The sequence below is a fragment of the Nipponia nippon genome, unplaced genomic scaffold (assembly GCF_047370975.1).
Source record: "Nipponia nippon isolate SJK-2023a ecotype South Korea unplaced genomic scaffold, ASM4737097v1 scaffold_21, whole genome shotgun sequence".
NCBI lineage: Eukaryota > Metazoa > Chordata > Aves > Pelecaniformes > Threskiornithidae > Nipponia > Nipponia nippon.
The window spans coordinates 3,549,270-3,574,489 of record NW_028262338.1 but is presented as its reverse complement, the minus strand read 5'-3'; the positions used below and the strand labels follow the sequence as shown (position 1 = coordinate 3,574,489).

Here is a 25,220-nt window from a genome sequence, read left to right as displayed (position 1 = left end):
CTTCAGAATATTTCTGAAGGGGGGTGGAAATGTCAGCCAGTTCTGTTTGGAAGGAATGCAGATATCTCTGATCCTTCCAGCTCTCTCAGCTACTTCAGGTGCCTCCAAGTTTTGCAACACTTAGACCCTGGCAGGGTGATGTCATTTTTCTCTTCCTTTCAATTGGGCAATTGCTTGTACACCTTAGAGGCCCCTGTAACAATACACTGATCTTACTATGGTGCGTTTTGGAGGTAACTCACTGCATGTACTGATGGTACAATATTGTGTTCTGTCTGCTTTAATATATCTAATGTGGTGACTTCCTCCGTGCGCAGCAGGCATTGGAGTAGCACAAGAGCTCTGTCACTGAGGGAATACTAAAATAGTTTTTATCAAATCTAGAAATCCAAACAAACTATCAGAATATATCTGCTCTAGCTTGAAAACATCTGGGTTTTAATCTTGTCTGGCCTCTGTCCTGCTGGCTGACATCCCGTGAAGTCAGTCCCGTCAGTAAGGTCTGGGTAACAAAGACAAATTTCTAATGCAACTTCTTTGCCTGCTAAAAGTGTTCAGGGAATTATTTGTCTGAAGCCAGAATGGAGCTTACTTTAATTTTCTTCTCATCCTATTCTGGAAGTACAATACTTTGATAATGACTATCAGTTTGATTATTTGTCACCAGTTAAGTTTTCTCAGAGCGGTATTTTCATGCCTATTTCTTTCCCTTACATCAACAGTTTTACAGAAGCAATGGTAAAAAATAAAAAGGATCTTATCTGTGCAAGGCCTGCAATGTATAATACTTTTCAGACAGAAGCACTTAAATTCTGTTGGTGTCAAATATGTTTTTACAGTTATGCTGAGCTGCAAGACGATAATCCAGGCTTTTCTCGTGGGATTGAAACATAATAGAGTTTTGGGGAGGCATGGCAGCTATGCAGACTGGGTATATGCAGCACAAAAGGAGCCAGGGTTTGGTTGCAGGTTAATGTATAAATGATTGGAAATCTTAGTACGTTCTCTGGCAGGGTGTGATGATGTTAATATAGAGTACTTGTGGCCGAGCATGTATATCTGTTCTTCCAGACCCCTCCCCCATTTTTATCTGCTTTTGCTGAAAACTTAGTTCATATCCCCAACATTGTAATAATTTAAATAATTTATATATACCAATTAGCTGTCTGGAAGATGCCAAAAGACATTCATTTCACCAACCCTCAAATTGTACCTCCTTCAGAATTAAATCAAAGCGCTCTGCAATATTAACACCGTTATAAACTTTCGAAGATAGTTAATAGCATAGAAAATGGATTCTGTATGCAACGCTCCACACTTTGTGGACTACAGAACCGCTTTGAAATGCAGAGCACGCACAGAGGCTTCATCCCTCTTGAATTCCACGTGCCGTCTCCATTCAGGTCCAGAAGTGGTGAGAGCAGTGAACAATGCTGCACCCCTGAGAAGAAGGGATTCCTGTGTTGGAACACCAACTTGTCATTTTGCTGCCTTTCAGACAATGATGGTGGGAATCACAGTGTTGCTGGATAAGTGTAAAACAAGGTGGTCTTATTTTAAAACCTGCTTCACGTTTCACTGGCTCTAGCTGAAGTCCTCTGACTTCTGCTTGTTTCTGGTTTACATTAGCGAGGAGAGTACCTGTCCCCTTCAGCTCTCTCTGTACCCCATAAATTCTCATTTTCTGTCGAGAGGTGCCAGAGAGCATCAGCTGGGGTAGTGCTGGTCATAACCGAGCTGCATCTGACACTATGTAGTAAAGTCTGGACAAAGCTCACCAGCTAGTTTATTCTCAAATTCTACAGCTTCCTCAACCATAAACCTGCTCATTCATTACTGAGATAGAAAAAAACAGGATCAGCTTCATAAAATAATCACAAGGGCAAATTGTCTGTGCACCACTGGCCAAAGTGAGTGTGGGTAAAAGGGAGGAGAACAAACATACATAATATTGTCTCCAAGTTCTCTCCCACCTCAAAAGCTTTTAATCTTAAGGATTTCCTGTGTCAAAGATGTGCTTTATGTAGTCATCCTCAACAGGTTTCTCCTTCATTGTTGTGAGAGAAAACAATTCTTTCCTCACAGCAGAAGCGAGCGGCTTGGCTTGGCCTCCTGAAGGAGAGCAGCAACAAAAGCCACGTAATTAGCCTTATAAAACATGTAGGTAGCGGTGCAGGTTCTGCCGCCTTTGCTTCAAGCTTTGTGGAGATCACAGTGCACAGCACAAAGTTAAGTGGAGCCCAGTTCCGTCTGTCTTGTTAGGAGCTGTAGAAGTTGAAAGAACATAGAAGTAGCTGACTTAGGCATGAATATATCTTTTTGAATGCTGTTTAATTGAAGTTGTTCAGCATGAAACCTTTTTGTTTAACATGAAATCTTGGAGGAAGGATTTGGCTTAGTTCAATCAAGGACATGGGATACAGAGGGAGCTAAAAGGAAAGCGCTCTCATGACATTTCCGTCTGTATGGTTTGTGGTTGTTCTCCGCACTTCTAACGAAATCTGTAGAGTCCATGTTTTGTGTTTCATCCTTTTAGATTCTGGGGAAAAAAATTCTAACCAAAACAGCTGTCAGCGATGTTTGCCCCTTTCCTATAGACTTATCTAGTATCTTGCTTTTGGCAAATGTGTAACAATTCATACTGGTACTATGTGACAGGTTTGGGCTATTGCTGTCTGTGTCAGTAGTCGCATCTGGGCTGCATGGCGGACTAAATACAAATATCTAATTATAATAAAGAATTAGGAAATTAAATGCAGCTTATCTTGGAGAATGTTAGGATCCAGGCTGGTCATGGTGATTAATGGATGTCATTTGCAACAACAATCTAAATACAGTTCTGCTTGCCACGTAATCATTGTGTTGTGCTGTAGTATCATCCACAAAGATTCATCACAATGTCGTGATTTTTGGTTTTGGGTTTTGTTTTGTTTCGTTTTCCCCAAGCCAACCTGTACTTTGAACACTGTACTGCCAGCTTTATTAGCTAGGATGTTGCTGAAATTCATATACAGGGCCCATACTTTATTTATTTGCTGTAGTCCTGAGCAGTTTTCCATAGGGAAAGAGTGAAGGAGAAAGATTACTTCAGGAACAAAAATATAAAAACATGGAGATCCTGTCTAGGGAATTTTGGTTATAAATTAATAACTCAGCTGTGCAGATTTATTTCAGGGTGAAGTTTGGCAGCTTATCTTTCAGTCTTAGAAGGTGATCCTATATGCGAGTTCAATAATGCAAAGCTCTGGCTAGCTGCTGAGCAGCCAAAAAAGAAACCAGCTGTTCGTTGAGTCTTTGAGTTGCATCCTATAGTGATAGTGTATTTTTATAAATATACTGTGACCTGAATTTTGTACATGAAAAAGGTGAAGATGAATAACTTTGTGCCAGGGTTTCCTTGCTCCGTGAGGCCACGTAGCAGGCTGGACACACCACGGTACAGGCTGCACAGCAAAATCTGCCCGCAGAGCCTGTCTCCAAGGCAAGGCAAAGGTCTGAGCTTACAGATACCTAACATGCATGATCAATTCAGCGTGTGAATTTTTCTTAATGAAGTGCAAAAGTTTTTCCTTTATAATGTAACTGAAGCTGAGTGCTGTAAATCTGTCTAAAATCTTGCATAATTATATAGCTGTTGCACTGAGGACTTTCAGAACGTATATATTGCTTGCACCAAAGCTGTTTACCCAATGCTAAAGTTCAGATGACCAAAGCACCCACAAATCTAAATACAGCCTGGTATCTAGAAGAAAATGCACATGGTAAGAACTTGTAAGTGAAATGGCATCCCTGCCTGCCGTACTCAGCTGGGCGAGAGAGACCCTGCTCTCGGCTATCTTTGTGGTGCTGGTTTGAGTACACAAGTGAACGTACAGGCTCCCCATAACTGAATTTCTCAATGCGTGCCGTTTCTTCAGTCCTGCCACTGCATTGCAAATGGAAACGATTCCATTTCTAGATGTTACTGGAATTACATATGAGTGAAGCTTTGTGAGCTGGGCTCCTCCTGTCTCCAAGAAACAAGTAACTGGGAGGTTAGTTGTGCTTAAAGAGCTGGCCGCTCACCTGTGTGATGACCAGCAAAAGTCTCTAAACTAGGAATAAAAAAAATCTGCCATTCAGGAAGAAATCCTCATCAGAAGAAATTGCTTCTTGTTAAGAGGTGCAATATTAGCATACGTGGAGAAGAAAATGCTCCTTCCAGCTATACATCTTAAATGTAAAGATGAGAAGAAAACTTGTATTTTGTTTTCCTATGAGAATTTAGCAGAAAGAACAGATAATATTTTGTGATTTACCAAAAAATCTTTCTTTTTTTCCTCTTGCTTCTACCCACTTGTTTTTGGTAGTTTGAAAGTGATATTATGAGGCTTTTTAAACCAGTTTCATTACAGTTAATTCCGCCTCTCCTCAGGCAGCTGCAGCTTTATGTACCAAGTTTTTATTTTACCCAGAAGCTTTCTGCCTGCTAATAAATAATGGTGGTAATTTTTTATATGAAATAAATGTGGTTTCTCATTGCAGCAGAAAGGAAAACATGTCTCTTTTTTCTTTTCCCCCCTCCCCCCCCCATGCATCTTTAAATTCTAGAAATTAAATAGTGTGAAAACAGCATTCATTTTAAAGAGACAGGGCTAGGTTAAAAAAATAGAGTTAAAGTTCTTTGACTTACGCCATTAATGATAACTTAGATCATCATTACACAAAAAGTGTTTGGAATCTTGTAAACAGATTTTTAAAATAATTTTTAATACAGTCTGTAAAGAGCAGTCAGCTGTGCTTTCTGTTCTCGTTCCTGACGTGAGCTGCTGTGAGCAGTACCAGCCCTCGCAGTGCCCCTGAGAGCAGGCGAACAGTCCCGAAGCAATGTGAGGTTTACCTTTATCTGCGGTAGGAGGGAGGGAAGTGGAGGGGACATTAAGGGGGCAGGAACAAGAAGAGTGTGACCTGAGGCTGATAATTTGAGCTCTCTAAGAGCCTGCCTGGGTTTTGAGGGTGCATCCCTGCACTGGCCCCAGGGCAGCCTTAGAGATGGCTTTGCTCTGGTGAAATGTTAAAATTTGCTCCTCTTTTTCGCTGATTTGCCAAATTATCACAGGCACATTGTGATTAGTAAGTCTTAAAATGAGAGTTGTGGTCCAGCTTCTCGCATTGTTGCTGTACCACTTCTCACTGACATGAAGCATCACTTGTCTAAATACTAACCCGCCTGTGTTTGCCTCCTTGTTTTCTTGTTCTCAAAAACTTGTAAGAACCACAAGAGAGCTACTCCAACATGCCATGTTTTGAAATCCGGAATCATTTCACTTGGCTTCAATAAATTTACAGTTGTAGGGGGAGACATTTCTTTTGGCTGAAGAACATCCTTGAGAATTTCAGGGTAAGGCTGCTTTTCTTGAAGAAATCGAGAGGCTCATAATTGGAAAGGGATAGCTATTTAAATAGTCAATATAAATGGAACATAATTAACATTACCTTAATCCCTCTCCCATGGTTCTTAAATCTACACATGGGAACCTCGAATTGAGGATGCATGTCCAAATGTATCTTCATTAAGTCCTAATTAATTTAACTACTTAAACAGTTAATCCTTTCTCTCTGAAAATGAGATTTCACACTGTGGAAAGAGTAAAATGTTTCATTTGTCCATTTTATGTCCACTGCCCTTCCTGACAACAATGCTGGAATAGTCCGTGATCCCATCCAGCAGCAGGACTGGGAAGCGAAGCAGGCGCTCGCGGTGCCTACAGGCGATGAGGGGCTGTGGCTGTACCCACAGTGCTCACCTGGGTTCTGCGTCGGCCTGTTGCAGAGCCATGCACATGCATCTGCTGCTAGGCTGCGTACTTGTCTGACAGCAGGTGGGTGTTTTTTAGGCACAAATAGTAGAAGAGAAAGGTGAAGGTGCCAGACCTGTCCCTAAAGGCAGGAGGGGCAGCGGTGCTGTGTATGGCTGCCCCAGGGCAGGAGGGTGGGCTCCAGCTGCAGAGGCTCCCTTTATGTGGCTTTGTATGTGCAAAGCTCTTAACTCTCCATTTTTCTATTATTCTGGGATTAGGCCAAAGCTTTACTAAATTTCTTGTAGATGATTAAAAGGGGAATTGAAATTACAAGATGAAATCTGAAGCATTCAGAAAGAGAAATTTTCCTTCTTTATTCTTCACACCCTTCAGTTAAAATATTTCAAGCTAAATGTTTCTTTCTCCCTAAAATAAATAAGAGGGAACACTTGCACAGACACGTTAGTCTTCCCTGCGTAGATCCTAGACTTTTTTTTAAAAACTGTTGTTTGCAATGCTCTCCTGTCTTTTTCTCACTCATTTATGGACTACTATGTGACTTCCTTAAAACAGAATGGAAGACTCAGAATTATGAAACGTAATATATTAAACTGGTTTTGTGGCTTCTTTAAAATCAAGTCACCGGTAAGAGCTGATAAGTGCACACGTGAGCGGCATTTGCTCTGAGTGAGTGGTTTCCAAGTCTTGCTCATATTGCCAGCCGTTTCCCAGTACTCCTGGGCACTATATCTCCTCATCCTGGTTGCACATCTGTGTTGCTAAATGAAAGTAATCAGTGTCAGCATGAAAATTTAATAAGCTGCATTCTGGCATTGGTCACGTTCTCAATTGTTTATGTTTTCTGCCTGCAGAAGTCCTCAGACATTGTCAACCAGAACAGCTCCTGTGTTTACAAGCACCGGTGTTTATTAGCCTCAAATTACTCTCTGTTGGTGGTACTCTGAAAACAGACCAGATCTCTGAATTTGCCAGTATTTTCAGGGGGGTTAATCAGAGCCAGGCCCCCACCTGGGAAGCGATAAACCTCACGGTCTTCCCCTTCCAGTCTGAAAATTAGTATGTTTCAGAAGCAGAACGCTCCTTAGAACTAGTGGAATTTAAAGCTTAAAACTTTAGCACAGTAAAGTTTTAAATAATTATGTATTTTGACTTCATGACAACTCATCAACCGTGTAGTTGGTTGCATCCGCATCCTAGGCAGAGTGTGTCTTACAGTGCTGAGCCTTGTGCAGTCCCTATTGCCCTTCCAGGAGAAGCAGAATAAAAACAGAGAAAAACAGGAGCAAGTTTTGCGCTTGTCCCATTAACCTTTTGCTGCAGGAACAAAGTTTTAAGGTTGCCGGCACCACGAGCTGGGCCAAGTTTTGGAAATTACTAAGCTATTGTCTGTTACCTGAAACTTTCCTATCTTCTCTGCTGGAGTTTCAGCTCCCTGCACGTTTGCTTTGCTGTCTGGATGGTAACTGCTTGTGCTTTGGCTCCTGCGTGGGAGTTCAGAGAGGTCTAGCTCAGTTCTGCACCTGCTTTGGTTTATGGTGCTGGTATAGTTGGTGTATTGACCATAGCAGAGTGGTCTGTCACCATATGTGTGGCAGGCTTGGGTTTTAGCTCCTGTTTTATGGGGTTGCTTGCTGCTTGGTACCAATGTGTTTGGTCTGTTGTCCTTCCCCCTCCCCTCCCCGACTTCTATGATTCTCGGTGAAGAGAAGAATAGAAACCCATGCGAAAAATCTTTTCAGCTTCACACCGCGCATGTATTTCTGTTTGCTTGCTCTAAGAAAGGCACAAGCGGTCAAGTGGTTGAGTCTCCATCCTTGGAGGTATTTAAAGAACGGATAGATGTGGTGCTCGAGGACATGGTATAGTGATGGACTTGGCAGTGATAGGTTAACGGTTGGACTCGATGATCTTAAGGGTCTTTTCCAACCTTAACGATTCTATGATTCTATAAGTGGCTAAGGGCACTTCCAGAAGGGATCTCTTCACAGCACTGAATAACTCGATGGGTACCTGTAGGGTTTCACCAGACCACTGTAGCCTGCTGAGCAATGGGAGGGAGACCTGAACTCCTGACTGAAAGGAAAGGCTTAGCTGGAAGCCATTTGCTTCCCTGAGTGCTACCATGTTGCCTCTTAATGAAATGAAATCACTTTATAGTTATTCTTAGTAAAATTCCCATCTCGTTCCTAGGAGAGATGTTTTAAATGGTCTTCTAATTCTCTGAATGCTTAAAAACTGGATCAAAATGCTCCAGTGAGATTTGCTCTGCCTCCATATAAAATTTGAAGCTGCCTGCTGTACCTGTGGCTGTGGATTGAGGAGCCTTTGCAGAGCAGCCTGGTGGTGCTCGCCATCCTGGGGAGGAGTGGGTGTGTGAAGCTGCTCCGGATCGCTTCCTCTCTGTAGAGCGGCTCAGAGCCGATGAAAACAAGAACCAGCCTGCCCTCAGCCTGGAGGATGCTCATGCCGCTCTTGGGAGGTAGGAGTACAGGGGAAGGTGAGGGGTGAAGGGCAACGGGGGCAATGGGGAGGGATCAGCGGCCGAGCAAGTTGACTGAAACAGCCGCTCTTGGGAGCATCACCGCAGGCCAGGTACAGCCTTGGCAAAAGGGAAAAAGGATTCTTTGTAAGGAAATAAAATCTCCGTTGGGTGTCTTGAAACAAATTATTGCTTTCACACTGGAGTCTTACTAACTCCAAAGAATCTAGTGTGTTGGATGGGCTTTTCTTATCTTTTTAATTAACAGCGGGAGCTGGCATTTATTTGGATGAAGAGTTTCAGCAAGCTAATGCCCTCAGTCCTGGGCAGTGGTGCATACATATAAAAGCAAATACCTGATTTGTAGCTGTCTGAGTTCAAAACGCTTGAGTGCAACAATTAAAGATGTGGCTGAAGAACTTGAATGAATACATAGGGACTTAAAGCAGCTGTACTCCTGAGTCAGGAAGAAGTATGTAGGCTGTATTTAGAGAGACACTAGTGGCAGAAGGGTGTTTTAGGCACTGTCCATTTACGTTAGTTACGTTAGAAGACCTGCTTCTTGTTCAGCTTCTTGGCAAACTAGAAATTAGGATGCTTATGTCTTTTATGAACAGGAAGTCCAGGCACTATTTGTTGCTTCCATATATTGCTTGAGATCAGAGCCACTCAAATGCTTGAGGTGTAGGTGCTGCCCTCTAACAACATACCTACAGGAATATAACCCATGCCTGCTGCCAGCTCTCCGTTCTAGAGCTGTCACTGAGGTTTGATGCTGTCAGCTCCCCCACAGTCGTGTACTGTGCCATTCAGCAGAAAGCCTCCTTACGTGAGCAAATGCATTTCGGTAAAGTTTCTCATGTCCTATTGAAAAATCTGGATGTGTATTGGAACAATATTTTTTGAGCAGTTTCTTCTGTGCAAATAGAGCTTAATTGGTACTTATGTTCTGCTTAAGTATGCTTCACATTTTGGAGCAATCTGCTCAACTTAACACCAGTTCTGTGAAATGGAAAGAAGCAATCTTTTTGGGTGATACTGTCTCATTTGGATGTGATCTGTAGCATGCTTATCTAATAGCGGGGTTTCACTCCTCTATTTTGACTGGACCAAAACAATTTCTACTTTTTATAGTCTTTGCACAGGTGAATTGCCATGACATGGTGGTGACCTGTCCTGTCTGCCATTTGAGGAGGAAGATTGCTCCCAAATTCATTCCTGTAGGGGATGCTAGCATTGCCTTATAGTTATATGGCAAATTCTGTTTTTCACACAGCTGTTTCCAAACAGGATGATGTGTATGTTATTAAACAAAACAAAAGTGCTTTTTTTTTTTTTTTTTTTTGCTTGGTTTTTGTTTGTTTGGTTTTTAAATAAATGTGAGCAAACCCACATGTGTTTTCAGCTTGGGAAAACCAATATTTCTGTTTCTATGTTTTTAAAAACAAAACAAACAAACAAACAAAAACAAAACAAAAAACCCAAAGCTTCATTTTTAAAAACAAACTAATTTTAAGAAATTGAAACTTAAGGCCAAAGTAGAAATAATGACTTTTTTTTTTTTTTTTAAATCTTTAGCATGAAATTTCTGTTTTGCAGAATTCCAGTGTAGGTGCCTGGCTATGAGCATACATATATTACAGCTCTGCTCGTTCACTGTGTAGTTCCCCAGTAATGAAGTAAAAATTTATGGAACTGGGTAACTTAGAGAAAAAGCTGCAAAGAACCTCTGCGCTGCAAATAGACTGAGACAAGCTCACCACAAACGTGGTGCAGGTGGAGATGGCTTCTGCCTGTATTACATTAGTGAGAAATGAAATTTGAAAGATTTTCCAAAATGAAGTTTCCAAAATCACAGTGAAAACTTCCATTTTGTGGAAAATAAGGGGGGGGGGGGGGGTATGTATTTTTCCGATCTGGAATGTTACCTTTGGAAGAGTGACATCTCGCACAAAACAATCTGAATTCCAGCCAGCTTCAGTGCCCTGTTTGGGAGCTCAGCCCACGCTGCCCATGCACCCAAGGGTGGCTCAGACACCGGAACCTTCTGCCCCTCCTGGCACGCTCGTGGCCATGGGGCACCCACCGGGAAGCACCAGCCCGCAGCAGCATCTGGCCCTTGGGTGGCGAGGGACCCGGCATGCTTTGGCTGTCCTCACTTGGAGGCTGCTGCGGCAGTCTTTCATAGCTGCGGCTGCGTTTCGATACTCCCACCAGCAGCCTGCAGCGACTGAGCACAGGCATGCCCTTGGGAAGGCACAGCGACGCTGTCGGTGAGAAGGTAATGCACACACACATCTACACACACGCGCTTTCTCCAGGTGAAAAGTCCCAGTCGGGAATAAAGAAATCTCAGGTGAGGCTGCAGCTTTGAAGTCCCCTGCAGTCATGACCTCAAACACTGTGTATGTGATTAAGAGTGTCCATTATAAGGACTTTATGTAGTTTAAGTTGTGTTTGGCTTCGCACTGTTGTCTGTTCACCTTCGTCTTCCACGTGTCTGCTTAGCTCTTGTGTCAGTTCTGCAGCCAGTGCCAAGTGTCGGTAATCCCACCTGGTCAGAAAGGTGCCTCTGAGGCGGAAAACAACTTAGTTTCTAGACTGTAGTTAAAACCTGCCTGAATGCGCCAATATAATAACCCAAGGATAACACGTCCTTGAATTAGGCACTGAACTAATTACTATTTCTGATTGCTTGATTCCCCCACATTATATATTCATTGATTATTGTTCTTCCAAAAGCTTTTTTCTAACTCAAAGCTAGAGCAAACCAATGTTCATGGAAATCTGTGCAGTAATAAATCAGGGACTTGCAGTGTCTGATTTGCTTTTCAATGAGAAAAAAATACATTTGCAGCAATAATTCTTCTCAGAGAGACTAAGTCCATTTGTGATGCATTGTCTTGGCTCATCAGAGGTTTTTTGATGAATAACCTATTCCAAAAAAGAAAAAAAAATTAAGTTCAGTTACTTCATTTATTATTTGGAAGTCTCCTATGACTATTTCATTTATTAAGTGCCCTCTGAGGAGTTTCTAATATTTCTTCTGAAAAAAGCATCACAGTTTGATGGCTTGACATATTCTTACGGTTTTCCTTTTCCCTTGCTGCTTTGGAATCAATCTTGCTTTGGTCCTGGCTCACCCTGCATTTCCTAGGCTAGGGGAACCCATTTTAAGGCCAGTGCCTTGCTTCCGCTTTTTTGAGGAGGTTGCTGCCTCTCCATATCCCTTATTTGCCCTCTCTGCACATTACCAAAACATGTGTGGGAGACTTCTACAACTTCATGGGTTTTTTTCCCCCCCCAAGCAGTAATTACTGATCTAAACTTCAGTCTAGTAAAAGCATAGTAATATGTTTAAGCTAGTAGATTAATGCTGTGTGTAGCTGTGGTAGGCGTTTTCTACTAGGCTAGTTACCCATTAATAAGAAATGGGTCTTCTGCAAAACTGCTGTTTGTCAGGTTGTGGGGCTCTGTGCCCCCCGCTGGAGGCTGGGGCTGCCCCTCCACTGCTGCCTGTCATGTCTCCAGCTATCAGACTGTCAGGGGAAAGGGACATTTCATTGCAGTTAGCCAGATAGTAATTTTTCAGGAAATAGGATTTGCATGAACATTTTTGCATTTTCTGTTCTTCATCTCTATCCAGGACCAATATAAAAAAAAAAAAATTACAAATTATGACTTTCAACAGCAGATTTTTTCCTCTACCCAGATGTGACTGCAGGTATCTCAGAGTAACCTCAGTTCTGCCCCAGGCTCCCTATGTGACTGTGAGCAAATCTCGTGACAGAGGGGCAGCTGTAAACCAGATGCTCGTGAGCCAGGGCTGCCCGGGTACGCCACAGCCTTGGCACGCAGGAAAAGCTCCTCTGTTCTGCTCTGAGCACTCGTTCTTGACAGCTAAATGGAAAGAATGCTCTTTATGCTTTTCCTGCTGAGATGACAAACCTTTGGTGTAGGAACTGTCCCTACTATGTATTTGTGCAATGGTGGGACCCTGACTTCAGGATCAGTGGTATAACTGATAGAGACCAGGATCAAGTCAGGCTCCAGAAGGGGAATTATCTTCTGTGAGCCCAGCTGGGTGGTGTAAAGGTCTTAGCCATGAACATCATTGTTCTCTGTGATGATCCTCAGTGCTATCCAGATTACATTTTATTACAGCAGGTAAGCTTGTTATATTATACCTGTGCATATTAAGAAAGCACATAGGCTCAAAATTGACTAAAGAGCTGTGCATGTCTTGAGTCCAAAGACATCAGCTCTTCTTTGAGAAATGGAGCTCACATTGCTGGAGACCAGGACAGGGCTCACGGGAGTATCACTCTGTGTTCTCTCTTCCCTGGGTTAGACAATTTTTTTTGGTCTGACCCAAGACAGCCATTCTTATGTGTCACTTTTTCCAAGAAGAAAATCCTACAAAGTGTGAATAGATTGATAGAAATGAGGAACACTGATTAGGTGAGAGTAACGCTGAATGGCTATTCCCAGGGCACACTGTGCTAGACTGTGAAGTGCCAAGAGCTGCAGCTTTTCGGAATACTGACTTTTTTTCGATCTGCAGACAGGATGGTACTTGGCATTAGTTCTGCTGCTAGTTTGCACAGCAAAGGATTCTTGCTAGCTGGAGTCCAGCACCTGCCCCGGATCTAGAGAGAGCCTGATTTTGCAGCACAGAAACAGCTCTGTAATGTGAGTTCTCTTACAGAGCCTGAGCAGATGAAAGTCCCTGAAAAGGAGCAAGCCTAGTACAGAATTAACATGCCTCTATCGTGAATGCTTATGTCCTTCTTGGAAATCACTCTGGGTTGCTCAGCGTGCTCTGTGAAATACTACAGATGACTCGGGACAAGTTGGTGGTGTTGCCTTTGGAAAGAAGATTAGCGAACGCATTATGTATTGGTTCGTAGCTGTTCCTTGGGGTTCACTGTGCTTTTCTCAGGCCAATGCTGGTAAGATAGACTAAATCATTTTTACTCTCTGCTAGCTGGGTTTTTCCATGTTGTACCAGCCCTGAGTCAAGGTCTTTTCTGTGACTATACTTTTCCACATGGCTGATTCATGGCTCTTGTCATAAAGCCTTGTGATGGAGCGGGACATGAAAGGTGTCTGCTTCCCTGCTTGGGAAGCCACACGTCCGCTTCTCTGGATAAGGCAATGGACGTATAGACATGTTCATACAACACCAGCCATATTAAACCAAATTGGTTATACTAGTGCTAGAGTCAAAGGAAGCTTGGCAGCATGTACTGCCAGTAGCCCTGGGAATACGGCGAAAGAATCTGGAGCACCTCCTTCAAATGAGTCACTGGTTTTGATGTTTATTGGATCAAATGCATGCACACCATCAGTTCTTCCTGGTGGTCATCGTTCAGCCTCATCACTCTGTTACTCTTGGCTGCATTCCTTAGATTGCTCTTTGAAGTACTTGGGGTGGTTTAGAAGCAAATACTTTACTTTAAGCACTGCCTAAATATCAGCCTAGAAAAAATTCAAGTCTTGGGAGAGTCCTTGCTGTAACTGGAGTGGAGCTTTGTCGTATGCAACAGCACAGAACCAAAGCACAAAGTCAGACCCATTTGTAACAAGGGAAATGCATTAAGTGAGTGCTAATGAAGTTGAGGGGGCTTGTGTGGAGCGCTGGGAAAGCTTGCCTGGATGTATAAGTGTTATTATTTCCATTTTACTGATGAGTAAATTGCCTTTGCTCCTTCCTGTTCTGCCAGAGAGCTACTGAGGTGTAATTCATTTCTATGGCAGGGCTGGAAATAGATTCATAAGCGGTTGAATGCTGTGAAATGGCACTCCTGGTTGTAATGCATTATCATGAGCAAATAACGCTGCTGATGCTATTGATGGTCATGACTAGGAGGTTGAAAGAAGTGCTATCAAGCAAGATAGCTTTTAGGTTGTGTTGCAATTCACGTTAGACATTCGTCTCCTCAAATACCTGGGCTCTGCAGTCCAAGTCCTGCTGAGGATGTAAGAACTAATTTGCATAAACTCTTTTGTGTTTCCAGCAAAATACTGCAAGTTCTGCAAAACTCCCCTTTCAGGGGAGTGATGTATTGTAATGTTTGTTTCTTTGATTCCCCTAAAGGGAAATAACTTACTGTGAATTCTGCTGTGAGACCATTAATGTGCTGCGAGGATTTTCTTGCTGGGCTTGAGGGTTCCTGCCGCAGAGCATCTGAGAAGGAGCAGAGAGTTGGGGTTTGGGGTCGGATTTGGTTGGGGGGTGGGGAAAATGCTTCATCATCTGTCCCCCTGCAATCCTACAGTTAATTGTAGCCATGACTTATTGCCACTTAGTGGTTGAAAGGGATTGATGGTGGGAGCTTGTCCTTGGATTGACTCTTCAGACAGGCATTTTCAGGGCCTCTATGGGTATAAAATTGTGTTTGAGACAGAGTAGAGAATCTTTTCTGTGAAGTTCATTACTGAGGGTTGGGAAAAAACTGTACAGCCTGAAGCCTTGATTGCTGTTGGGGCGGCTGAAGAATTTCTGGAAAACTGCGGAAAACATTGCAAAACACAGAAGCAGTGTTGGTGGTAGTTTGGACACAGCTTTAGGCAATGCCTTTGCCCTAACTCCAGCCCAGACTTGAGCTCTTGAGGTTGAGCATGACGCAGATGATTTGCAGCACTAAAACCCGTTTTCCCAAAGTGCCCTGTGTGTGTTTACTGCTCTGCATATGGTGTCTGTGCCCTCGGCACACCCCAGCCCGGCCACCCGCCGGAAAAGGTATTCAGGGAGATGTTCCAGGGTTTGACTGTGGGAACGAGCACGTCTCTTAACAAATTAGACGCTGCCTAGAGCTGTGTCCAGATGGCCACCAACCTAAGAGACTGCAAGCTATATACTTATCTACTGAACTAAAATTGTATATACTTGGGGGAGACAGTCTTGAATATGCCGACAAAGCAAAGTAGAATTACTTTCGGAAGGTGACTGTATGTCAGCCTGAGCTGTCTTTTGTGCAGAGATGTTTGAAGTTGAATTGAAGAAGTGATGCTGAATGTATTCACAATTTCATATTAACAGAGTAAATGGAAAGTGCTGCCAGGTTCCGTGGCCTGTAAAATGTATGTATGCAGGAAATACATTTGTTTAACAAACCATACAGAAACTACTCAACTATATAAAAAGTTAGTATGTAAATATTTTTCATTTTTTATTTCTTTTCAGTTGGGAATTAGTGTGTTACCAAATGGCATTTCAGTATCTTGTTTCAATGCTAAGTGATGTGCTATGTTTCTTACAGAGCACGAAAATAATCAAGAGTACTCTTCTCACTTTCCAGTGTGGGTAGTGTAACATGAAGCTTTATTTGGGGTGTAAATTGCTGTGTTATGACAATGTAGGGAAATGTGGCTTTTTAAACAGTAAGGAGTAATGCTGAGAAATGGAATGTGCTCATACTGTGCTACTCATGAGATCACTCAAAAGTGAGTAAGATTGAAGTGTACAAAAAAAAAAAGACAGTTCATCCTGAGAGGCTTTTTGTACAGTCAGGAGAGGTGGGGCAGAGGTGTCTGGATTAAGCAGGGGACCGTGTCCAGCTCGATGCTACCAGCCAGTGGTGCCTTCAGCAGACATGAAGGTAGTGCTGCTCAGGTCTGTAGGGAGAGACTGTGAAGTGCCAAGAGCTGCAGCTTTTCGGAATACTGACTTTTTTTCGATCTGCAGACAGGATGGTACTTGGCATTAGTTCTGCTGCTAGTTTGCACAGCAAAGGATTCTTGCTAGCAAAGGATTCTTGCTCAGGTCTGTAGGGAGAGACAAGGCTCCTCTGCCAGGCGCAGGGGCTGAAGCAGCTCTGCCTGGGAGCATGCAGCTAGAGCAGCCTTTACTGCTTGCAGTGCTGCAGCCAGCATGCAGCTTGCCCCCCGCTGCCACCAGGCAGGTACTGAGATCTTCTTCTCTTTTTTTTTTTTTTCTCCTTTTTTCCTTTCTCCCCTTCCTCCCTTGCCAACTACCCAAAGAAGCAGCAGATCACATAATTTGAGGAAGTTTTTCAACTGAGCTAACTAGAGCCTGCCAAGGGCAAAGAAGCTCCTGTTGTAGGCTTTTACTTGCCTCCTTCATAACAGATGTGACGCTACTACAGGACAGTAGTTTTTCCACCGACTCTATTATGTTTGTGAAACAAATGTGTTTCTCCCTGAGGGCAGGGAGGTTGTGTTAGGGCTCCTGTAACTGAGAAAACAACAGAGCTGGCTGAAAACAATCCTGGAGCTAAGGACCCATCCCCTCAGTATGTTTGGCAGCGAGGGATTTATGCGTAAGCCATTTTAGATCTATTCTATTGAGTTCCTTTAAATTCATTCTATTAAACAAACAATTAGAGTCTATAAGACCTGCCTTCTGATTTTGAAAGCCTTTTTGATAAACAAGAGACCTAGGCAGAGGTACCTCTGGCCAGCTCAATGTCCCATCACACCCTACAGCACTCTGCTTTCCTTAAAACTAAGACAAAAAGGAACCTTGTAGCAGAACTCTGCTTTACAACAGAATTGGTTTTTGCATTGAAATAAAAACTATCTGCCATGTTTGTTGCCTCAGAGAATAGGAATGAAGTCAAATGCTAAGGTTGAGGTGCGTAATAGCTTCCTGGCCAGCACAACTGGAACAACATAAAATCCACTGTTGTTCAGATAGTTTCTGAACTTTCAGAGGGTTGGGTATAGGCACAAATAAAAAAAATGCTGCCATGCAGATGTTGCAGGGGAAATGTAACAACCTTATTAGCGTGTCACTGCTGAAATAGGATTATGTGGCTGCACATTCAATCTTTCTTTTCTCCATTTTTCTATATCTACATCCTGGATCTCTTTTGGTACCTGCAAGGTTTGTGTTTGGTTTTCCTTCATCTTTCTTTAGGCTACAGATGAAAGAAAATATTTTAAGTCAAATTACATTGAAAAATGCAACTGGATTTATATGGTTTAAGTAGAGTCTTATATTGGATTCCCTACTACACTTCTGTTGCAGCTCGCCCTGGTCGGATACAGGTGGGCAGCCCCGTTCCACACGCACAGCCCTGATGGTTTGGTTATGGCATTACCTGCTGTTCGTAAACAAACAACTAGCATGTTAGAAATAATCCTCAGAAGTGATGAACTGAGCCAATTTCTTTTCCTTTTCATTGATCCATATTTGCTCAGGAATTGCTCTATATTGCTGCCCAGACAATAATCCGTAACCTGGGGGTTTAGGGCTGGGGGCGGGGGGGGGGAGAATCATAAGACTCCTCTTGGAAGAGATGACAAATAATCAAGTCCTCAGTAACTGCTTCTGCATGTTTTAGGAAGAGGTTTTATAAGTGGTGGTAGCAACATCATAGTTTCTACTATTTGTAGTTTTCATTATGCTAAGTAGACATAACCATATGAATTTGAGATTATGATTAAGAATTTTTCTGTTGAGCTTGTAGAAATGTGCCGTTTTTCAAAAAAGAACAATTCAGTGTTAAATAAAAAATTACAGACTGTGAACCAAAAACTTTGTTCTAATTTTAATAATCTAGAAAGGAATTAATTTTCAATTGAATCAGTGAAAGCTGACTCTCTGAAGTTTTTCATACAATGAAGAAAAATGTATTGTTACAAGAAGTTTTTTTTGTCTCTCCTTTTTAAAGGACTTTTTTCCGATCTCTGTAAAGAGGAAGAGAAAACATTGTTTATATCCAGAAAGTATTACCTACAGTCTAAAATTCTGATGACCCACAAGGTTACCCAATACAGAAAAAAACAGATCATCTTTCTCTTTTTTTGCAGCACATTATATTGGGTTTTTGTGGCAAGGTTTTGGTAGCAGGGGGGCTACAGGGGTGGCTTCTGTGAGAAGCTGCCAGAAGCTTCCCCTATGTCCAACAGAGCCAATGCCAGCCAGCTCCAAGAGGGACCCGCTGCTGGCCAAGGCCAAGCCCATCAGCGACGGTGGTAGCACCTCTGGGATGATAGATTTAAGAAGGGGAAAAGCTGCTGCGCAAGAGCAGCCAGAGGAGAGGAGTGAGAACATGTGAGAGGAGCAGCCCTGCAGACACCAAGGGCAGTGCAGGAGGAGGGCAGGAGGTGCTCCAGGTGCCAGAGCAGAGATTCCCCTGCAGCCCCTGGGGAAGCCCATGGTGAGGCAGGCTGTGCCCCTGCAGCCCATGGAGGTCCACGGTGGAGCAGAGATCCACCTGCAGCCTGTGGAGGACCCCATGCCAGAGCAGGGGGATGCCCAAAGGAGGCCGTGACCCCGTGGGAAGCCTGTGCTGGAGCAGGCTCCTGGCAGGACCTGTGGCCCGGTGGAGAGAGGAGCCCAGGCTGGAGCAGGTTTGCTGGCAGGAGTTGTGACCCTTTGGGGGACCCACGCTGGAGCAGTCTGCTCCTGAAGGACTGCACCCATGGAAGGGACCCACGCTGGAGCAGTCCGTGAAGAACTGCAGCCCGTGGGAAGGACCCACGATGGAGCAGTTTGTGGAGGACTGTCTGCCGTGGGAGGGACCCACGCTGGAGCAGGGGCAGAGTGTGAGGAGTCCTCCCCTGGGGAGGAAGGAGCGGCAGAGACAGCTTGGGATGACTGACCCCAACCCCCATTCCCCGTCCCCCTGCGCTGCTGTTGGGAGGAGGTAGAGAAATCGGGAGTGAAGTTGAGCCCGGGAAGAAGGGAGGGGTGGGGGGAAGGGGTTTTAAGATTTGATTTTTATTTCTCATTATCCTAGTCTGATTTGATTGGTAATCAATTAAACTGATTTCCCCAAGTGGAGTCTGTTTTGCCCCTGAGGGTAACTGGTGAGTGATCTCTCCCTGTCCTTATCTCCACTCACAAGCCTTTTGATATATTTTCTCCCCCCTGTCCAGCTGAGGAGGGGAGGGATGGAGCGGCTTGGTGGGCACCTGGCGTCCAGCCAGGGTCAACCCACCACACACATCTATTGTCTTCCTGTTATCTGTTAATCATCTCTGCATCTTCATGTTTTTAAGCCCAGTATTTGTAGTGGGATGTCTCCATATACTCTAGCTCTTTTTCCTCATTGATTTCACCCTTACTAAATTGGGACGCTATTATCATGCTTTCTCTAGTGACTGCATTTACATTACTTTGTTCTCATCAGTGGAAATTAGTTTGCAGCTAGTGTTAACATGAAAATTTAGAACTATGCTTATTAGACTTGAAGTGGGAGATTTTTCTTTCCTGTCCTCAGGATACCCTGCAAAGTGGGATTTGCCTGGCAGTGAGTGATTTCATGGCTAATGGCTCAACACCTTTTGCTTCAGCAGAGATTCAGAGCCTCTTTAAGCAACCTGTTTATTCTGTTTGTTTATTGCTAACCTGCCTTGGTGGATCAAGAAGGTTAAAAAGACTTGTGATTACAGTGCACGTGGTACAGTGGAGTTTATTAAATTTTACTAACTGTTTTTATATGCTTTCAGTTAAGGTCCTAGTATGTACTGCTCGGTCTCTAGTATGTGTTGTGGTCTGTGTATACAATTTAAGTCCATGGCTTGTTGTCGGCTCTTTGCTCTTGAAACCAGCTTCTCTTGGAAGTATTTGTGAAGTTTCAGTTGAAAAGGGGAAAGTGTGGAGGTTTCTGTAGTCGCTAATCTATGAATGACATCCCTGTGTGAATAGTCAGTTATTTGGGATTCAATTCTGCTATTACTCATCTCATGTGACTGTCCTTGGTATCACCATCACCCTTGCACTGCAGCAGCCAACTTGGAGCATCTGCTGTGGTTTTCTCTTCAAATGTTCCTTTCTCAGGTTGAGAACAGCTGCGCCAGAGTTAGTGAGGCCAAGCACCAGGACTCAGCAGCACTATCTGACCAGGCATTTTCTCAGCATGGAGGTGATGCTGTTGGGAAGCCATGTTCTGATATTTACTTCTGCCAGTTTTGTCTGCAGCCAGATACATTAGTAAATTCTCCAATGGAGAGTAAATTCTCTCTATTCCAGCACCAGTTTAACATCCCATCCCAAAGATCCATCAAGAGCAAGCTAAATTTCTAACAGTAAAAGCTCAAAGTGAGGTTCAACCCCTCCAACAGCTTAATGTTGCAATCTGTGTAAGTCACATTCTCTAACATGCCAGAAGGAGCATGCATGTTCACTTCTGAACTTGTTTTTTCTATTTAAGGGAAAAGGATTGAGCATGAGGTTTGTTTAAATGGCTTTAAAGAATTCAGGGTGGAATTTCTCAGCCTCAAGACTTCGGGCTTCCCAGGCAGCAGCAGCAGCAGCAGCAGCAAGAGTGAGATACCATGGAGCCAACAGAGTGGTGAGAGGGCATTTAGGAAGGTCTGGGCAGCTGGAAGCACAGACTACATGGAAATGAAGGCAATGGGTGATGCCAGACAGACTGAGGGCAGGAGCTGCCTGGGCTGGAGGTAGGGCCAGGGAGCCACAGATAGTAATATTCTGACCAAAACTCTTGTGCCTTTTGCAGGTTATTGCAGATCATATTGTGTACCCAGTTCTCCAGTAAAAAGAAACTGATGCCATGAGAAGCCATATACATATCTTTAAAATAACTTTTTTTTTGTACTTTTAGCCTAATTTGCTACTGAAATTTTCTCCCAGGGGACGTGAGGATAGTACAAAATGACCATGTTGCAAGTGAAGTGACTGCAAAGAGTCTTCCAGACCACCTGAGACTTCTTCACCCTTACTAATCACTTTTTTATTTCTACAGCTGTCAAAGAGCTAAGCTGTGGAGAGGAAGCGGAAGGCTGTGGGCCCCTCTTGTTGCCCCTCAGCAGACTTCAAAATTTGCATGCAACGTCTTCCTTATCCCTTATCAGAGTTGCTAGGATGACTGCTGCATTGCTGTCTTGCTGTGTGCATGGATGCTTGCATGGGTGCATGACTGCGTGCACGCTTCCCTTCACATGCTGCCCCGAGTTTCATGGTCATGCAGGGGACAGCAAGCTCTGACTTCCTTTCCTGTCCCTTGGGGTGAGGGAAAGAGGCAACTCAGAAAAAAACCCATGTAAAATATGCCTGGAAACAATCTTACAGTCACTGGAAAATGGGACCCTACGGCACTTGCAGAACCTATCCAGTGTCACCTTAAAATTAACAAAAGACGAAGTTGTGTATGGTTGTCACTTTCTTTTTGTTAAATTTTTTTCTTACTTTTTTCTAGACCCCGCCCGATGGTTTTACGTGTATCAGAGAGGTAAAACTTAAACCAGTTTGACTCTATCGGTCATATAATTTTTGTAGCAAAAGTTTTCTTAAGCCAGGAGATAGGTTCCCCTGGCTGAGTTTATTTCCACACTGGTAGCAAACAAAATTATAGGCACCTGAAAATTGCCCAGTTCCTGGATAAGGCTGCAGCCGAGGGAGCATCCGAGTCCCCTCTGATGAAGGTTGAGCTTCCATTCAACCACCAAGTCCTTCTGTTTGTGCAGTGCTCTATCGCATGGCATGCTAAGTCAAGTACTTAGCAGTTCAGGTACTCTCTGTGTGAAGTTTTTAGATGGTATCAGTGGGAATTTTCCAAAAATCATCAGTGAAGCAATTTTCTAACTCTTCTAGTGAGGGTTATTTGCAAATTCACCTTTGAACGGCTGCTTGGAGGAAAGCATGTTTTCTGCAGCAGCCCCATGGAAAAGCAGAGAAACACCCAGCAGTCTTTCAGTGGATTTCCACCCATTTTGACAAGTTGTTTCCCTTATAACTGTTGCTACAGACAGGTGGGAATGTGCAAGGAAAATAGAAAAGAAAATGCTGTCCCAGGTAAGGCCCAGTGCACTGGAAGGACACCCTGCTGTCTGCTACCCTGGGAATGGCCAAAGCAATGCTGTTTCTAATGATGAGTAGAGTTAATAAGTGTCTGCAGAAACATTTGAAGTCAAATTTGACATTGTGTAGTTCATGGTCAAATAATTTTACCTGATGTTAGTTGTGTGCCAGAAAGACATTTTGGAGGTACCCGTGGCCTTGGACTATTCCTGCAGTTCCTTTTTCAGAGTATAACCTTGTTCTAGTTTCCCTGTGTACAACTGTGAAACTAATTAAAGGAATATAGAGGCAGAGGAAAGTATTTATATGTGCTGTTTTGCATAGATCACTGCAAGGATTAGCCAAGAAATATTAAAAATCTATTATATTTTTTTAATCTCAGAATTTCATTCAGCGTTGGGTTTTCATGTAGCTTTTCTCTGCAACTGGTGGCGTTCCAGGTTCACACAGGCAGAACACCCTTGTTAAGCTTGACTGTTTGTGTAATGAATTTTATGTTGAAGATTTAGTGGTGAAAATGGAGCTGAAAGAGTCAAAGAATCATTTTGGGGAAAGGGAGTGGATAAGGAGACATCAATTCCTTTTTGTTTTATTTGCTGGAGAGTCCCTTTGGTTTGGAAAATTGACCTCTCCAGACAGGCAATTATATTAATAATAATAATGATTTATTAGTAAAGGACTCTTCAAGTTCAATTATATGTGTTTAATATTTGATACTTCAGTAGGTATCTTAGTGCCGTTTTTTTATTGATGTTTCCTATAAGCCAATTTTTAGTTTACCCTTTTTTAGGATTTAGAGATGTGCAGATACATGGCTTTAAGTTCTATCTGAGCTGTCATTCTGGGAAAGTCAGCAGGAACAAGCCCACAGGAGTCTCGTTATCTGCTGTGTTAGTCTTGTTGATTTGTATTTGCCAGATGGGGTTGCTTAAAGGCTAACACTTAGATTTTGTCTTGGTGGAAGCACATGGAACTGCACAGAAATATTTTGACTGTTCCAGATAGTGGAGCTGTACTTGGTAGCTGCCTTTGCCCCAGGGATCTGGAACCACAGACCTCAAAGGACTTCACAAAAGCACCGTTTCCGACAGCTCCCGCTTACAGCAATGGAGGGAACGCCGAAGCCAACGTGCAGGGTCTGCAGCAGTAATACAGCTCTCGCCTGACTCCCGTTGCCATAACTTTCTGCTGTAATGAGCATTTATGGACTCAGGCCTTTCGTTATTTCTCTGCATGAAATTTTCAAATATTTGCAATTGATTTCCCACGGGCAGGATCTATTTCCTATGAGATCTGGCCAAGCAAGTATTCTGTCTGGAGATTAATTTCAAAGATGTCATGGATAAACTAGAGTTAATTTTTTCTGCAGGTCCTTGCTCCTAAAATATAGCTAATGTTTTTTTAATAAAAACAAGATGCAGTCTAATAATTCTTGCACATAATTTAATCCTCTTCTGCTGTATTTGTAAAATTACCCATTTCATCTAATACTTGTCAGTTTTACAATTAACGCTGGGCACATTAGCTGTATTTCACATCTTGATTTTTTTTCTTTAACAAAAAGTGAATTTATTACAAGCAACACGTTTTCAAAATCCTCCCATTAGCCACGGAGCCTGGCATTACGAAGTTTCACCTTGCAGCCTCTGGAAGTAGGGGACAGGGTCATTTGCATTTTTATTAAGTCATCATTTACACCCTCCCTTTAAACTATGGTTTAGGCCTTGGGTTGTCCTTGGCCAGCCCTAATGATATAATGGGCCATCACTATAGCTCATTTGCCAGGCATATAGGTTGGAAATGCTGCAGTATTTTAGGTGGCCCCTGTGGGAAAGGTGTTTGATGTTTCTTGGGTTTCACAAGTGAGTTTGGGCCAGTGAAACCAACCCTGTGCTTTTGTGCAAGATGTTGTTTGTGTAGAGGCAGCTGCCAGCAAGAGGAAGGACAGGCAGCTTAATAGATTTGGGCCCGATGGCTGTTCAAAACCAGAGCCGAGAAAGCAGCTGGTAAATAACAATAATAAATTTCCTACTTTATAGTACACAAATACAACTTTGGCATTGTCTGTGACCAACTTAATCTGTTTCACTTCTGTGGAAAGGATTGCTGGATCTGAAGAATATTGATTAGGTGGTTTTGTATGGAAATAGGTTGCTAAAGTGAGTACTAGAAGATGTGTTGTCAACAGAGGAGTTCAGGACTCGACTTCTGTGCTGTCTGTGGCACATCGTCTGCCCTCTGCTGTTAGTGGTGGCAAGTTACTGACTGGGTCTCTAACGGGTGTTGCACATTCAGGAACTGGTTTTGGGCAGTGCCTTAGGTCGCGTAGCTGTCCTGGATGTGCATTACGTTACCTGTGTATTTTTAAGATAAATTGACAATGAAACCATGTTTTCCATAACGTGGTAGATAAATGTGCTTGTGTCCAATGGAACGGAAAGATCTGGAAAATTTGAAATATTGGAGCAGGTTGTTTTCCTTCAAAATCAATAGATTTCTTGTCTTTACCATGGGTAAGGGAAGGATTGAGTCACTCTGCCTGGTTCTGTGATGGAGAGAAGTACCCAGCTGTGGTTGAAAGTCTGTTTTCCTCAATGATGAAGCAATTTTGTCCATAGGCGTGTGGATGTACAAGATGGCTTTTACATGAATAGGCTTAAATTACTCCATTTTATCACTTGGAGAAATGCAAATTCTGTTCAGCAAAGTTTACAGCGGTGAAACACAAGGCCGTTTGCAGGCAGTCTAAGTATGGAAATCTTCCAATTGTAAAGATAACAAAAGGTAAAATTAGAAGAAATATGAAAGGACGTATAAACCAAGCCTCGTTAAGTAATTTCCAAAGTGTATTCAGTTAAAATATTGATATACTTTAATGAAAATTCATTCTCTATTCTTCAGCAAGTAGCAGAGAAGCAGAGAAATGAAATACAATATCTTTCATTAGCAACAATCCATAAAATATGCACGTGCATGCAAGTATGTCAGGATTATTTTTCCTTGAAAAGTGAAGCCCCTATTTATTGTGTCTGATACACAAAGTGTGCCTATTCTATGGGCTAAGCAAATAGAGATGATGTTCTGCACAAAAATGCAAAATGAAGTAATTATTATGACCTGGACCTACTTTTGGAGTAAGATTACCACAGGTGCTTCTACCAGACCCAGACTTCATACCCTGCTATTACAGCTGCTAGAAAAA

At 42.9% G+C, this 25,220-nt stretch overlaps 1 protein-coding gene across 10 annotated transcripts in view; it reads left to right on the top strand.

The window, feature by feature from the left end:
- The window catches only part of KCNIP1 (potassium voltage-gated channel interacting protein 1), a 482,303-nt gene that overhangs the window by 429,719 nt on the left and 27,364 nt on the right, over positions 1-25,220 (top strand). Inside the window, exon 2 of one of the 10 annotated variants that reach the window (XM_009469454.2) lies at positions 21,417-21,449. The exons of the other annotated variants lie outside the window; for them this stretch is intronic. Coding sequence (XP_009467729.1) covers positions 21,417-21,449 — 33 coding nt within the window. The remainder of the gene's footprint in view (positions 1-21,416; positions 21,450-25,220) is intronic. 10 annotated transcript variants of the gene reach the window in all.